This window comes from Gigantopelta aegis, chromosome 4 (assembly GCF_016097555.1).
Source record: "Gigantopelta aegis isolate Gae_Host chromosome 4, Gae_host_genome, whole genome shotgun sequence".
Taxonomy (NCBI): Eukaryota; Metazoa; Mollusca; class Gastropoda; order Neomphalida; family Peltospiridae; genus Gigantopelta; species Gigantopelta aegis.
The window spans coordinates 31,311,065-31,327,660 of NC_054702.1; the positions used below are offsets into that span (position 1 = coordinate 31,311,065).

The window sequence follows — 16,596 nt, forward strand, 5'->3', positions numbered from 1 at the left end:
CCCTGCAATCGTCAAATGTGGCTGGCAGCTTGCTGGACTATTGGACAATTTGTCTATCTCATCTACGATGAATTGTGCTCCAGTTGTTTTATAAAATAATGTATTAGAATTTTGTTTGTTTGTTTCAATAGCGTGTGACATATAACTTGCTGGACTATTTGACAATTAGTCTGTCTCGCCTACAATGAATTGTTTTCCAGTTCTGTTTTATAAATATATTAGAATTTTATTTTACTTAATATTTTTGGGGAGGGGTTATGTTTTAATAACGTGGGACACATATACAAAACATACGCATGTAGAAATAAATGCGTAATATTATTAATGCAAATAATGCAAACTCGCATTTTTCGCATTAATATTAATGATCGCACTAATTTTAGGATCTACAGTATTCAGAAATGCACTTTATGTTCCTTTAAACTAATTAAAGCTTAACATTTCAGTGTTTTTTAGGTGAAATGTTTTGACGTCAGCATGTTTGTACTCAATATGGGTGCAATTATTTGGGGCATATGTATTTTGGGCACAACATTTATGGCCTTGTTTTTGGCGCAATCTAAATCCCCAACTAATCTGACTTCTGTCTTACTAATCACAAACAACTAACCATTAACCTACTAACCTGGACAGACGTGCTGAAATGTGTCCAGGACTGCGAGCTTTAACCATAACTTGATTTTAACAAAGAAGTAACATAAAACAAATGAACAATAAATAATAAATGTCCACCAAATTATTTTCTTAAACACCTATAAACAAAACTATGTATCATACTGCACAGGGGAAAATATAATAGCTTATTCATATAATAATAATATTAATATGAGCCATCACACACCAAAAGCTACAACTTAGCTTAACATCAGAAACCAAGAACACTGGTGGCACCGTAAGTCTGTGCACCTAAGCATTTGTGTTATCTTTTAAAGTTAAATTTTTTCTTTAAAAATATTTGTTTCACTGCTACAGTACAATGGAACAATAAACATGATACAATTTTTTTTTTAATTTTAAACTTAAGTAGTGAGCAATTTTTTTGTGGCACCCCACTGTATTTACTGGCCTGCATGATGGCACATAAGTTTATACGGCAAACATTAAAACAACCACTTCTGTCGCTACTGTTCATAGAAACAACAAACAGGCAAATGGATCAGAGTTTTCGCAAGTTCAAGACAACAAGCACTTTCTATGATAGTTTGTTTCAGTTTAATTTAGATTATTGCAAATAAGATGAATTTAAATAGTGTTCCATCCTCCTTAGTTTGAATATCACAAAATGACAATATAAAAAATGCCAATGTCAAAATTTATTTTCATTATTCAACAAAAGTTGTCTGTTATTAACTGTGTAAATGAGCACAAATAGTGTTCGTTAGCCATATAGTATAATCAATGATAATTATGAAACAGACTATGGCTAAAAATAGGCCATGCTGTAAGCTTTATAGTTTCGACAGCCATATTGGTTGTGTTGTGTCACTCGGAGGGAAATTAAAGATGTTTACGTTAACTAATAAAATAAAACATTTATTTGATTTATGGATTCATAAAATATAATACTGTATGTATTGAAACTTCTATGTAAACTTGTGTAAGTTGATATACAAGGTTGATCATTACAGTAGTGACAGACAGGTATTGACAGGTGATACAAAAACATGTTGATCGAGGCTGGCAAAAGTATACTTTTAGTGCATTAATTTAAAGGGTTTTTTTTCAATCAAACTGTTATCAGTTTTATACATATATTCACAATCAAGATGTGTTGTTTTAACAATTGTTTTATGAATTAAATTAATGTTGTTTGTTTGTTTACAAACATAGCCCAACTTGTTTCAAGACTTAATGTAACGTAATTAACATACACAGACTTTTGTGCCGCGCAGACTAATGTGACATGTGTAAACCTGTCTCAAAGTTGACATTGTTAACTCTTTATTTTTACAACATATAAAAGACAGGACGATAATACCTGAATATAAACAAAACAATTAAGGTTATCAGTTAAAAGTTTGTTTAACGACACCACTAGTGCACATTGATTAGTTAATCACTGGCTATTGGATGTCAAACATTTGATAATTCTGACACAGTCATCAAAGGAAAGGATAGCACATACCACAGCCTTTGATATACCAGTCATGGTGCACTAGCTGGAACAAGAGACAGCCCAATGGCTGATGTTATCAGATGTTTTTGTAAAAAAAATAAAAATATCCAAAAATATTTTATATTTTATTTATATATTAGTTGAAGGTTTTCCCATGTGATGGTTCATTTTTTTTATATACATGTAGACGTATGTAAAACTTAAAATATCTAAGCAGAAACAATATGGTCTGTAATTTCATAATTTATGTGTATAAATAATAATAATAATATTTTGTGAAATAATATGTCATGTTAAAATCGCAATACAGTATTTCATCTTCCATAATAACCAATGTAAAAAAATAACCCACAAATAATAACAAGTTCATCGGTTTTATGCAGCTAAAAATCTCCAAATGGCTGAGATTTGATGCTCACTGGAACCCATTCTTTCTAAGCAATGTAGAGCTTGAAGTTAAAGGGACTCCGAGGCCCTTGCAATTTTAAGATATTTCCAACTATTAGAGACTTGGATGACTAAAATAAAGAAAACTTGGATTGTTTTCTCTTTTCATGAATGCTTGACATGACCTCTGACCTTTGGGCCAGTCCATGGGAGTGAGGGGGGAGGGATACCATAGGTCAGATGTCAGAGGTCAGGTTATGTATGAAGAAAAATAACTGTCTACTTTCTTTGTAATATTTATGTCTGTATATACATTCAATGTTTTTCTGGTTGTCTTAGTGTGTGTAGTGGCTCAAAATTCATTTTACTTCCTAATATATATTTTATAATATATTATATACTATATGTATGAAATTACTGGGAGATAAAATCAAGTTTGGTCTACTACAAACGTAAGGATATCCACAAATATATCAGCATTATACCGTACAAATTACAACTAAATAATTTCTTTCTTTTTTATTGGAATACATGTGTACCTTTAGTTGACGACCAGCAGATTTGGATATGTTCAAGTGAGGCAGACACTCCATAATGCTGTCAACTCTGTTAACAGGGTATATAAACACATTACTATTTTGATGTTCTCAGTTATTTATACAAAGATTATGCTTAGGATTGATTAATTTGTAGTTATTTATAATTTTAAAAAAATATATAAAACGGCAAAATATGGCACTTGTATCTATGATATAAATATAGCACTTTTATTATGTAATTTCATTCATTAAAAAGGCTCTATTCATCGAAAACATCTTACAATGGATGCACACTCAGGACAATCTCTTTAACAACAATAATAAGTTCATTGGTTTCCTGAAGCTAAGATTTCCAAATGGCCGTGAATGGCCATTGTTGTTCTCTGCGTTGGATCCTTCACAACCCATGTAAAGAAGAGAATTTACTGGTTTCCAGCAGTTACGAGGCCTCAGATGAGCTAGTAAGATTTTCCGTCGACTGCCCTGGCACCAGTAGAGTCAGCAGGTTCTGTAACTGGCTTAACGAGTCTTGTTTGCCTCGTTGAGGTAGATAGCGCTTGTCCCACACAACCTCATACACTTCCAGTAACTCCAGTAACCTGAAACACAACAACCTCTTTGTTAAAGTGACACACCCTAGTAGTTAAAGGAGCAGACTCTAGTTTCAGCCCATGAAAATGGACACTAAGTTTAACTAATCTACAAACATGTAACATATTTGGATAAGGTTATAACAGAGAGAAGCTAAAATCAGTGATGTTTAAACTGGGAAATATTGTCTAAAAATTACTAGAGCTAGTCTCAATAACCATCACTTCTCAGACAAACGTGTGTTTTTAGAATTATGAAAAATGCATTTTGGGGTATTACAAAAACCTGGATGAACAGAACTATTTCAGGTGTACAGAAATGAATATTATAAATAATAAAATGTCAATACTTCTAATTGAAATAATTATCAAAAACGGCTTTAATAGTGATACAAACGTTGTAGTCTTTAAAAACTAGGGTCTGTCACTTTAAACACAACAGCATATTTTTTCATTCTGCGAGCCATTTTTTAGAACTGAATTCAGACACTAATTAGATTTTGTTGTTTAGATTATCCATTTCTATCCATTTCCGTCTATTTCTGAAGTGTTTCTGATCATCCTGGTATTTCTAACACCACGAAATTCATTTTTCATATTTAAAAAAAAGCATGTACCTGTAACCGTTATGGAGATGAGCTCCAGTCTACTTTTTAATGGTATTTCCCTGTTTCAATGAATCTTTTATACATTGAATGTCACAGATTCTTGCTTCACTCTATTGTAACTTTATCTAAATGTGTTACAGGTTTGTAAACTCAGGGCTCGAAACAGCCTGTGGCCAGGTAGCCAAATGCGACCAATGTCTAATTAATATTTGTATTCCACATTAAAATCTTGCTCGTGGTAATTTGCAAACATCCATTATTATTTGTTGGGCAACCATATTTTTTAGTGAGTTTCAAGCCCTGAAAGTTAGTGTCCATTTTCATGGGTTGAAATTAAAGTCACCTACTTTAAGAGAAATATTACAACCTTCTTGTCAAAAGCAAGGCTGCAAAGAAGATGACTAATGAAATGATCCAAAAAAAAAAAAAATAGATCCATTTAATCATTGTGTATTTCACCAACGGGTACTCACAACTGGGGAAATTATTATGCATTGGTGTAATGTAAAATATTATTGGACAGTTTGGCACCAATGACCTTGTTGGTACTAAATATGAAGTCATCATGATCTGGCAAACACACAAATGATGTTACATAATTTAAACAGTTTACATTTATGCCTCTCTATTTTCATTATTAAATTTTGCAATAAAATGTTATTTTAATATAATTCATTATAGATTTTTTTAACAGAATAAATAGCACTTTAGTTTTTGAGAATTATCTGTGAACGGGAATGAAATACATAGTCAAAGCATTAATGTTATAATATGGAGAGGCTAGCTTGTAACTTCAAATTATCAATTAAGTACAAATCTCATGTTTCAGGGCCCTGTTTTATGAAGCGATCTTAGCGCTAAGATCACCTAAAGTGTATTAGGTAGTTATACACTTAAGATGATCATAGCACTAAGATCACTTCATAAAATGGAGCCCAGGCTCCGTATTCATAAATGTGTTTAAGTCAATGTATGATACTTATTTATGTACTTTAGGTATGTATTTAGGTATCATACATTGACTTAAGTACATTTATGAATACGGAGCCTGGTCATTCTAGTGTTTGTAGTGTAGTAACAGCTCCAAATGCATTTTTATGCGAAACAAAAAATGTATATATCTCAGAAACAGAAGTCAGTGACATTTAAAAATGTTACAAAACAATATTATTATTAATTTAAATATAACCTGATACAGGTGCAAATAAATAGATACCTGTTTGCTAAGTCAGTTCTGGTTGTTGGAGTCAGATTGGCAATGCCGAAGTTGACCACATTGTAACCAGTCTCCCTGAGGTTGGGTTTTCTTCCTGCCAGCACCAGAGATCTAGCCACCCTGTTAATCAAGAAACACATCTTAGTTTAAAAGAACTATTCTTAGTTTAAAATGCCATTGTAAAGATGTTTATGACTAATGGCCTTTTGAACAACAAAAATTACATAATTATTATACAATGGAAAAGTTGTCTAAATGCATGCTTAGGGTGGTACTTCTTCTTCATTCAAATTTGTAAAAATTGTCTCATACAGATATTCCGATCTGAGTCATGAATTGAGCAGTTGTTTGCAGGTCCTCCCTGGATTCCCAGAGCTTCTGATGTAGATCTGTTCCATGCAGCCAGAATTGGCTTCTCTCAGAGTTGTGTAGTAGATGTACATGTATGTAGCCCAGTAGTAAAGCGTTCGACATATCCACAATCAGTCTAGGATCAATCTTAGTTGGTAGGCTAATCGGGCTATTTCTTGAGCCAATGCTCCACAGCTGGTATAACAAAGGCTGGGGTATGTACCATCCTGTCTGTGGAATGGTGCATATAAAGATCCCTTACGGCTAATTAAAAAAAATAGCCCACTGAGTGGCAAAAGTGGGTTTCCTCTCTCATTATCCGTGTGGTCTTGAATCATAGGTCCGACACCATATACCCATAAATTAAAATGTAATGAATGTGTCATTAAATAAAACATTTCTTTCTTTTTTAATTCATGTTGCTTGATAAACAGGAGGAAAGTTGTCTTAATGCACACTGACAACTTTTTTCCTATTTTAACAAACAGGAAGGAAGGAAATGTTTTATTTAATGATGCACTCAACACATTTTATTTATGGTTATTGGCATCAGACATATGGTGTTAAGGACCACACAGATATTGAGAGAGGAAACCCACTGTCGCCACTTCATGGGCTACTCTTTCTTTGATTAGCAGCAAGGGATCTTTTATATGCACCATCCCATAGGATAACATATACATGTACCATGGCCTTTGATATACCAGTTGTAGTGCACTGGCTGGAGTAAGAAATAGCCCAATGGGCCCACTGACAGAGATCGATCTTCTGCACTGACAGAGCTGAATACAAAAGTTAATACCGTTTCCTGACAGGGTTTTAAATCTAACTTATCTGGGCACAACAGGGTTTTTTTTCAATCTGTTCCGAGCACATCAAGGTCTTTTTACTGCAGTAATGTTATTAACAGGTGGTAAAGATTTGTAGATATTCAGAAATGATTTTAAGATATTTTAATCTAATTACAGCTTAACATCTCACTGGGTTTCAGGTGAAATGTTTTTAAGCTCAGCATGTTAGTATTTTAATTTGAGCTTGCTTATTTTGGACATCATTATTTTTCGAACGTTTATCACCTCGAATCTGGTGCAATTTAAAGCCCTGACTGATAAAGTGATAGCTATATTTTGCAAAAACAGCAAAATATGACACTTGCAGCTATGATAATGCACATTTTTAAAGGAAATGTTTTATTTAACGACACACTCAACACATTTTATTTACGGTTATATGGCATCTGACATATGGTTAAGGACCACACAGATATTGAGAGGAAACCCGCTGTCGCCACTTCATGGATTACTCTTTTCGATTAGCAGCAAGGGATCTTTTATATGCACCATCCCACAGACCTATAAATATTAAATAAAAGACCTAGATGAACTGATGAGTAGTGTGACAAGTAAAATCTTACTTAGCAGCAAAGCACATGACATCACAGGTGAGTTGTAACTCCTGTAGTATCTCACTCGACTGAGCACACACAAGCGAAGCCTTCGCTAAAACTCCCTGACACTTCTTCACGTGGCGCATACACCGCTAAAACAAACAGATCCCTTGTTATCCACCATTTATCCTTCAGTGCACACTGTTATTACTGTTTGTAATTCATACAAAACAATAAATTGGTTAATAAATGCATCATTAGTTCTATAAATTAAAACTGACCATCGACAACAAATGATCTTGATTATTTGAATACCAGAATTTTTTGAATTTTTTTAATCAACATTAACAGCACCAGCACAAGTGAATTACAGCTATCAGACCAAACTGAAAAGTGCTTTTACCAAACTTGTTTTGACTTACGTCCATGACATATTAATTTAACAAAACACAGTGTTTTAAGTTTCAACCTTGCTCAATAAACCAAAGAAACAATTTATGTGATTATTTCCATTTCCCCCAGTTTTGGACTTGTTTTGTAAGAACATTCTTCAAATGATATATTTACTACCTGTTTATAATCGTAAGTAAGTCCATCTATCAGCCACACAATTAATATATTACCTGTATATGATCAGCTGTGAGGAATTCTAAAGGCACGTCATCAGGGTGGAGGAAAAAGCGAACCAGAAGATATATTACCTGTATATGATATGCTGTGAGGAATTCTAGAGGCACGTCATCAGAGTGAAGGAGAAAGCGAACCAGAAGATATATTACCTGTATATGATCAGTTGTGAGGAATTCTAAAGGCACGTCATCAGGGTAAAGGAGAAAGGGAACCAGAAGATATATTACCTGTATATGATCAGCTGTGAGGAATTCTAGAGGCACGTCATCAGGGTGAAGGAGAAAGCGAACCAGAAGATATATTACCTGTATATGATCAGCTGTGAGGAATTCTAGAGGCACGTCATCAGGGTGAAGGAGAAAGCGAACCAGAAGATATATTACCTGTATATGATCAGCTGTGAGGAATTCTAGAGGCACGTCATCAGGGTGAAGGAGAAAGCGAACCAGAAGATATATTACCTGTATATGATCAGCTGTGAGGAATTCTAGAGGCACGTCATCAGGGTGAAGGAGAAAGCGAACCAGAAGATATATTACCTGTATATGATCAGCTGTGAGGAATTCTAGAGGCACGACATCAGGGTGGAGGAGAAAACGAAACGGTATATATATTACCTGTATATGATCAGTTGTGAGGAATTCTAAAGGCACGTCATCAGGGTGAAGGAGAAAGTGAACCAGAAGATATATTACCTGTATATGATCAGCTGTGAGGAATTCTAGAGGCACGTCATCAGGGTGAAGGAGAAAGCGAACCAGAAGATATATTACCTGTATATGATCAGTTGTGAGGAATTCTAAAGGCACGTCATCAGGGTAAAGGAGAAAGGGAACCAGAAGATATATTACCTGTATATGATCAGCTGTGAGGAATTCTAGAGGCACGTCATCAGGGTGAAGGAGAAAGCGAACCAGAAGATATATTACCTGTATATGATCAGCTGTGAGGAATTCTAGAGGCACGACATCAGGGTGGAGGAGAAAACGAAACGGTATATATATTACCTGTATATGATCAGTTGTGAGGAATTCTAAAGGCACGTCATCAGGGTGAAGGAGAAAGTGAACCAGAAGATATATTACCTGTATATGATCAGCTGTGAGGAATTCTAGAGGCACGTCATCAGAGTGAAGGAGAAAGCGAACCAGAAGATATATTACCTGTATATGATCAGTTGTGAGGAATTCTAAAGGCACGTCATCAGGGTAAAGGAGAAAGGGAACCAGAAGATATATTACCTGTATATGATCAGCTGTGAGGAATTCTAGAGGCACGTCATCAGGGTGAAGGAGAAAGCGAACCAGAAGATATATTACCTGTATATGATCAGCTGTGAGGAATTCTAGAGGCACGTCATCAGGGTGAAGGAGAAAGCGAACCAGAAGATATATTACCTGTATATGATCAGCTGTGAGGAATTCTAGAGGCACGTCATCAGGGTGAAGGAGAAAGCGAACCAGAAGATATATTACCTGTATATGATCAGCTGTGAGGAATTCTAGAGGCACGTCATCAGGGTGAAGGAGAAAGCGAACCAGAAGATATATTACCTGTATATGATCAGCTGTGAGGAATTCTAGAGGCACGTCATCAGGGTGAAGGAGAAAGCGAACCAGAAGATATATTACCTGTATATGATCAGTTGTGAGGAATTCTAAAGGCACGTCATCAGGGTGAAGGAGAAAGTGAACCAGAAGATATATTACCTGTATATGATCAGCTGTGAGGAATTCTAGAGGCACGACATCAGGGTGGAGGAGAAAACGAAATGGTAGATATATTACCTGTATATGATCAGTTGTGAGGAATTCTAAAGGCACGTCATCAGGGTGAAGGAGAAAGTGAACCAGAAGATATATTACCTGTATATGATCAGCTGTGAGGAATTCTAGAGGCACATCATCAGGGTGGAGGAGAAAACGAAACAGTAGAGAGCCATGCTCACCAGTCAAATTATGACAGTCGTCTCCTGAGACAAATAAATTTAAATAATACACTCTTACCACATGCTTGGACAGATGGATAGATGGATTGAATGGATGGATAGATCAATGACATGGATGAATGAGTTGGATGGACGGACGGATGAATGGATTGAATGGATTGAATGGGATTGATGGCTGCATTGAATGGATGGATAGATTGGATGGATTAAATAGATAGATGAATTGGATGGATGGATGGATGGATTAAATTAATGGCTGCATTTAATGGATGATGGATTAAATGTATGGATGGATTGGATGGAAGGAACAAGTAGGTGGATGGATGGATTAAGTGGTGGATGGAAGGTTGCATGGATGGATGGATCGAATGGATGGTAAGATGGACTGAATGGATAGATAGATGGGATGCACTGAATGGATGGATGGATGGATGGATGGATGGATGGAATGGATGGATGGAAGGGCAGGCTAGAAGGAAGATGGATGGACATGTATCTCAGTGTTTAATGAATAAATGTCACTGTCACAATAAACAAAACAAAAACACACCCCCCCCAAACCAACAAATTAAGTAACTCTGTAAATCTGTTTAATCAATTTCATTACCAAAAAAAATAAAAAAAATATTTAATATGAACACAAGTAGAATAGTTTTCATAATATTTATCTGGCTAAGATAAACATCATCCATTTGAAGTTTTAAAACACTTTTAATTACATATTTACTAGACCTAATGGATTCGAGAACTTTTACCGATAGAGACAAGCCTACCTGCTTGGTTTCTTGAACATCTCAGGAGGTAGGTTTCAGCTCGACCCAGCTCCACCACGGTCTGTCCCACCACTTGCTCCTCATCGAGAAACACATGCTCATTCAACAGGTCAGCCAGATTGGCCAGCAAGAAATCCTAAAACATGTCAACAATCTTATAAATGTAAAACGAAAACAAATTGTACACCCAAGAATAGCAAACAGCATTTTACTTAAGAACCAGCCAATGGCTTCAATAAATAGTTTAGATATGTGTAGGGCAGGGGTTAAAACTAACACTCACTTCCTAGCCTAGACATGTGGAATTGCTAAGGACAAGCACAATTTAAACATGGTTAAAAAGTTAAAAGTTTATTTTGTTTGATGACACCACTAGAGTGCATTGATTTAATAATCATTGGGTATTGGATGTCAAACATTTAGTAATTAAATTGAATTCTGACAATTAGTCTTCAGAAAAAAAACCCACTACACTTTTTCCATTAACCGCAAGGTATCTTTTTATATGCCAGTCGTGGGACATTAAGATAAGCGAAAAAGTTGAAGTTTGTTTTATTTAACAACACCACCATTAATGCATTAATTAATAATTGGCTACTACGTTCAACATTTGGCAATTCTGATATAGTCTGTTCAGGAAACCTGCTCATTTTTCCATTGGAAGCAAGGGACCTTTTATTATGATTTTTCAATAGACAGGACAGTTCATACCATGGCCTTTGATACACCAGTTGTGAGGCAATGGTTAGGAATGGGAAAAAACCAAATTGGTCCACTGAGAAAGTTGAATCCTATGACCCAAACAGTTTACGCAAATGATCTAATGATTGCAGTAAATTTCTCTAATAAGTCAATTATGTAATGTTTACCAATTAAAATGCAGTTAAACAAGTTTACCTACAAAATGTGGTCTGTGAGCAAATGCCACTTGCAACTGCACTTTTCACTAAAGTCGACTTCAGAAGTATACCTTATAACAGATTCATATAATAACCATCTGAGATGTCCATTATTATGAAAGTGTTGCAAGCAGAAGTCTTCCTTAGTGAAAAGTGCAGTTTTATACAATCTAATTAAAATTAGCTCCACTATTACATGTGGATCTAAAGACAGCCAGTTGGAGCTCATGTCCACCAATCAAAACCTTACTTGCAGAATCCTGCCAGTGATTTAAAACTAACAACACTGCGTAGTCCCCAATGTCCAGGTAACATTTTGTCTGTAAATAATAATTTAAATATTGACCAATCACACTTCGCCTTTTATAACGTTATTTGGGAGCATACAAATTCTAAAAATATCGGGCGAGTCTATTTTAGTGGCTGCAGTACAGCGAACCATATCAATACGTACGGGGTGGGTTATCAGTCTTCAATTTTACATTAAAAATTATTTATTTATTTATATAAAAAAAACCCAACTAAATCAGTCTTCAGTTTTACATTACAAATTATTTATTTTATAAAATAAAACATGTTTTAAGGCATTCGTAATTCACACGAAACAAGTCGTATACCCTCAGGATAATTCGGAATGTTTTCAAATTATTTTTAAATCACTGGCAGGATTCTGCAAGTAAGGTTTTGATTGGTGGACATGAGCTCCAACTGGCTGTCTTTAGATCCACATGTAATAGTGGAGCTAATTTTAATTAGATTGAGTTTTATAGCAAGTGGTATCTGCTCACAGACCACATTTTGTAGGTTTGTCAGGTGACCGATAAATATGGCCACATTTTCACAGTGATTTGTGGGTTGTGACCATTTGAGTAAAATATCCCTTGGACTATATTATTGTACAGAGACGCCATTTTAAACGCAAACAAAGCTCTGTCATTTTGATTTTGAAAGTTTGATTCTCTATTTTGAAAAAACCAAACCAATAATCACCCAGTGACAGTCAGAATTCCAACTGAGACCTGCCGCCATCAAGAAGCCTGGCCAGCAGAACGGAAGATGTGTCATGTGACCTCTCCCCGTCCAGTTGCATGCCACCAGCCCCAGTGCACCCTGGGTGCTGGCACTCTTTATGGCATTGTAGATGTTTTTAAGAGCAGCTTCCGGGCAGCCAGCCAGACTGAAAGAGACAAGAGTTCACCACTATAGATACAGGCTGCTAGTTACAGTGTGTGCTGCAATGTGATAAATGTGAATTAAAATAAAAAATAGAATGAATGAATGAAAGAAATGTTTTATTTAACGACGCACTCAACACATTTTATTTACGGTTATATGGCGTCAAACATATGGTTAAGGACCACACAGATTTTGAGAGGAAACCTGCTGTCGCCACTACATGGGCTACTCTTTCTGATTAGCAGCAAGGGATCTTGCATTTGCGCTTCCCACAGGCAGGATAGCACAAACCATGGCCTTTGTTGAACCAGTTATGGATCATTGGTCGGTGTAAGTGGTTTACACCTACCCATTGAGCCTTGCGGAGCACCGACTCAGGGTTCGGAGTCGGTATCTGGATTAAAAATCCCATGCCTCGACTGGTATCCGAACCCAGTACCTACCAGCCTGTAGACCGATGGCCTAACCACGACGCCAATGAGGCCGGTATGAATGAATGAATGTTTAATGATACCCAAGCACGAAAAAAAATACATGGGTAATGGGTGTCAAACAAAGGTAACTTTAACTTAATAAGTAACGGTTATTATTTCCATATCCATATGGTATGCATATCTGAAAATTTTTAAGATTACCTGTTCCAAGCAGCAGTTCCTGGGCAGACAAAAAAGTGAATTCTAAAATAAAAAAAAGTATATATTATTCATTATTGTCTTTAATATTAGCACAAAGATATTCCTTGACTTTAAGACATTCTTTGTCAGGCAAGGTGAGTGATCACTCCTGCTCACCTCCACTCACCTGGATAGTGGCAAACTGATCACCTTGCAATAAAACATTTAATACATTTTATTTAAAACTTCATGCTCCCTCTAGTACTTATCACGTGACTGTAACTCCTTTTTCCCTTAGCGCATCGCACAGAGAACAAGAATCGGGGAGGCTTGGGCGGGAATCAATCCTTTAATAATGCAAATAATGCAATAAAACATTTAATACATTTTATTTGAAACTTCATCTGACTGCTCACCTAGCACCATTTCAGGAGAGTGATCTTCAGCTCACCTTGACTTTGGTGAAGACAGGTAAGTAACCATTTGCATTTTAATTTATTTTCGTGATTATATATCCAATTAAGGTTCAAGCACCCTGTCCTAGGCACACACCTTAGTTATTTGGGCTGTCTGTTCAGGACAGTGGGTTACAGGGTTCTGACTTCATACACCTTGGAAACAAAAACATTCCAGACTTTTTCCAAGACAAAAAAATATTTTTCAAAACTCATTACTCAATAATCAGTATATAAAACTTACCGTACAGGCATTTGACAGTGTATACATGAATAAAAAAAATAAAAAAAATAAAAATTGTATATCGGTAAACTTGATATATTTCCTCAATATTTTGCTGATACTCTCTTCATATATACTCTTCAAAAAAAGAAACGCAAAAGGGTACAAATGGGTTATAACTCCGATTTTATGTTTCCTACCGGTTCATGCTTTGTGAATATAAGGTCATTGCATGTCCCAAACACATTCCCACGGTTACATTCGATAAAACGCAGCTACTGTACAATAAAGTTCCAAAATGTGAATATTCGCAAAAACGCAGCCACGTGCAAACCATGTCACCACTGCACGTGCGTTGTCTGCACGTGCAACATGAACACCGACAGTATAAAAGTGCAGGGTGTTCGCTTGCCTGGCCTCTGTATCTGGCCGACAGTTGACAATCCAGGACATGCCACGTCTCAGTGAACCGCAGAGAAACAATGCCATCGGCCGACTAGACGCAGGCGAATCCAGAACGGCCGTTGCCAGGGCATTCCATGTGTCCCCAAGCACCATCTCCAGACTGTGGGACCGTTACCAGCAACATGGATCAACACGTGACCTCCCTAGATCCGGTCGACCACGGGTCACTACCCCCGGGCAGGACCGCTACATCCGGGTACGCCACCTTCGGGAACGATTGACTACTGCCACCTCCACAGCCGCAGCAATACCAGGTTTGCGCAGGATATCCGACCAGACCGTACGGAACCGCCTACGTGAGGTAGGAATTCGTGCCAGACGTCCAGTTCGAGGTGTCATCTTAACACCACAACACCGTCGACTCCGACTGCAGTGGTGCCAGATTCATCGACAATGGCCTCAACTGCGATGGAGACAGGTGTGGTTCAGTGACGAGTCCCGATTTCTGCTCCGACGTCATGATGGAAGATGTCGCGTGTATAGGCGTTGTGGTGAACGTTATGCGGCAAACTGCGTGCAGGAAGTGGACAGATTCGGCGGGGGTAGTGTCATGGTGTGGGCAGCCATCTCACACACTGGCAGAACTGACCTGGTCCACGTGCAGGGCAACCTGAATGCACAGGGCTACATTGACCAGATCCTCCGGCCACACATCGTTCCAGTTATGGCCAACGCCAACGCAGTGTTCCAACATGACAACACCAAAGCCTCACACAGCACGTCTCACAACGGCTTTCCTACAGAACAACAACATTAATGTCCTTCCTTGGCCATCGATATCACCGGATTTGAACCCAATTGAGCATCTATGGGACGAGTTGGACCGACGCCTCCGACAGTGACAACCACAGCCCCAGACCCTGCCCGAGCTGGCAGCAGCCTTGCAGGCCGAGTGGGCCACCATCCCCCGGGACGTCATCCGTACTCTGGTTGCTTCAATGGGCAGGCGGTGCCAGGCAGTTGTCAACACACACGGAGGCCACACCCGGTATTGACTCCAGATGACCTTAACCTTGGTGGTGTGTCCTATCACTTACTCACAATGGACTAGAGTGAATTGTGAACAATCCTGCAACATTTGGTAATTATCGGACTCACCATTCAATAATTAAATCAATTCTCCAAATGTTACGACAATGTGGTTTTGCGTTTCTTCTTTTGAAGAGTATATGACAAATTTATTGCCACTTAACGTGTATTTACATATACAAAAAAATTCTATCCCTACTATATATAGAGAGAAGAGGGTGTAGTGGTCTTACATCTATCCACTGAGTCGTTAAAACTCGCTCTGGGTGGGAGACGGTACCTACCAGCATTATGTCCGATGGCATAACCACGACAAAACCGAAGTTGGTTAAGTAACTATTATGCTGGTTGCATTTTAAGAACAGTCCACTCTGAGGTTCACATCTGCCATTAATATTCAAAAGCATGTAATTTAAATATTAACCAGACAAAATGTGTTCTTGGATTGTGGTCTCCCACTTGTGATTATTACATCCATCATCCTGTAATACATAGACACTTCAAGAGATAACTTACTGCACAAATCACAAATGTATGAATCGGATATTCCACAAGAATTATTACTTATGTAAGATGTGGGTTGATACCTACCCTAAATCAGCCATAGGTGAAGAGAATTTTGTGAAGTCATGATCAGCCTGAAAAATCAAATATTAAATAGCGAAAATAATAACTGAGATTCAGTAAACAATTTGTTTTGTACAGGAAAATAGCAACACAAATTTTAAAATTAACACTATTTGCTGTGACTGGACACTTTTCTCAATTCATACAGGATGTGATCAGAAACCAATCTGTACACACCAATTTGTGAAATCAGTTTCGTATGTCTTTTAATGTAAACACAGCAACAGACATTAATTGATCTCATAAAGTTTATAATGTTAACATAACTTATAAATCTCACAGAGTTTCTCTCAATGGGTGTGTAGTATTAACTGACCTCATAAATCTCAAAACGTTTCTCTCAAATGAGTTTATATTTATTAACATACAAAATAAATCTCTCAGAGTTTCTCTCCATGGGTGTGTAATATTAACTTATTTCATAAATCTCACACAGTGTTCTCTCAAATGGGTGACTATGTAATATTAACTTATTTCATAAATCTCACAGTGTTCTCTCAAATGGGTGACTGTGTAATATTAACTTGTATCATAAATCTCACACAATATTCTCTCAAATGGGT

At 37.0% G+C, this 16,596-nt stretch overlaps 1 protein-coding gene across 1 annotated transcript in view; it reads right to left on the reverse strand.

Moving 5' to 3' along the window:
• Positions 1-2,228: 2,228 nt before the first annotated feature.
• Positions 2,229-16,596, reverse strand: part of LOC121370371 — a 33,431-nt gene continuing 19,063 nt past the window's right edge. The window contains exons 16-23 of the mRNA XM_041495540.1: positions 15,998-16,044; positions 13,256-13,297; positions 12,435-12,621; positions 10,546-10,681; positions 9,690-9,796; positions 7,222-7,346; positions 5,457-5,576; positions 2,229-3,641 (exon numbers count right to left, since the gene is read on the reverse strand). Coding sequence (XP_041351474.1) covers positions 3,482-3,641; positions 5,457-5,576; positions 7,222-7,346; positions 9,690-9,796; positions 10,546-10,681; positions 12,435-12,621; positions 13,256-13,297; positions 15,998-16,044 — 924 coding nt within the window. The 3' untranslated portion in view covers positions 2,229-3,481. The remainder of the gene's footprint in view (positions 3,642-5,456; positions 5,577-7,221; positions 7,347-9,689; positions 9,797-10,545; positions 10,682-12,434; positions 12,622-13,255; positions 13,298-15,997; positions 16,045-16,596) is intronic.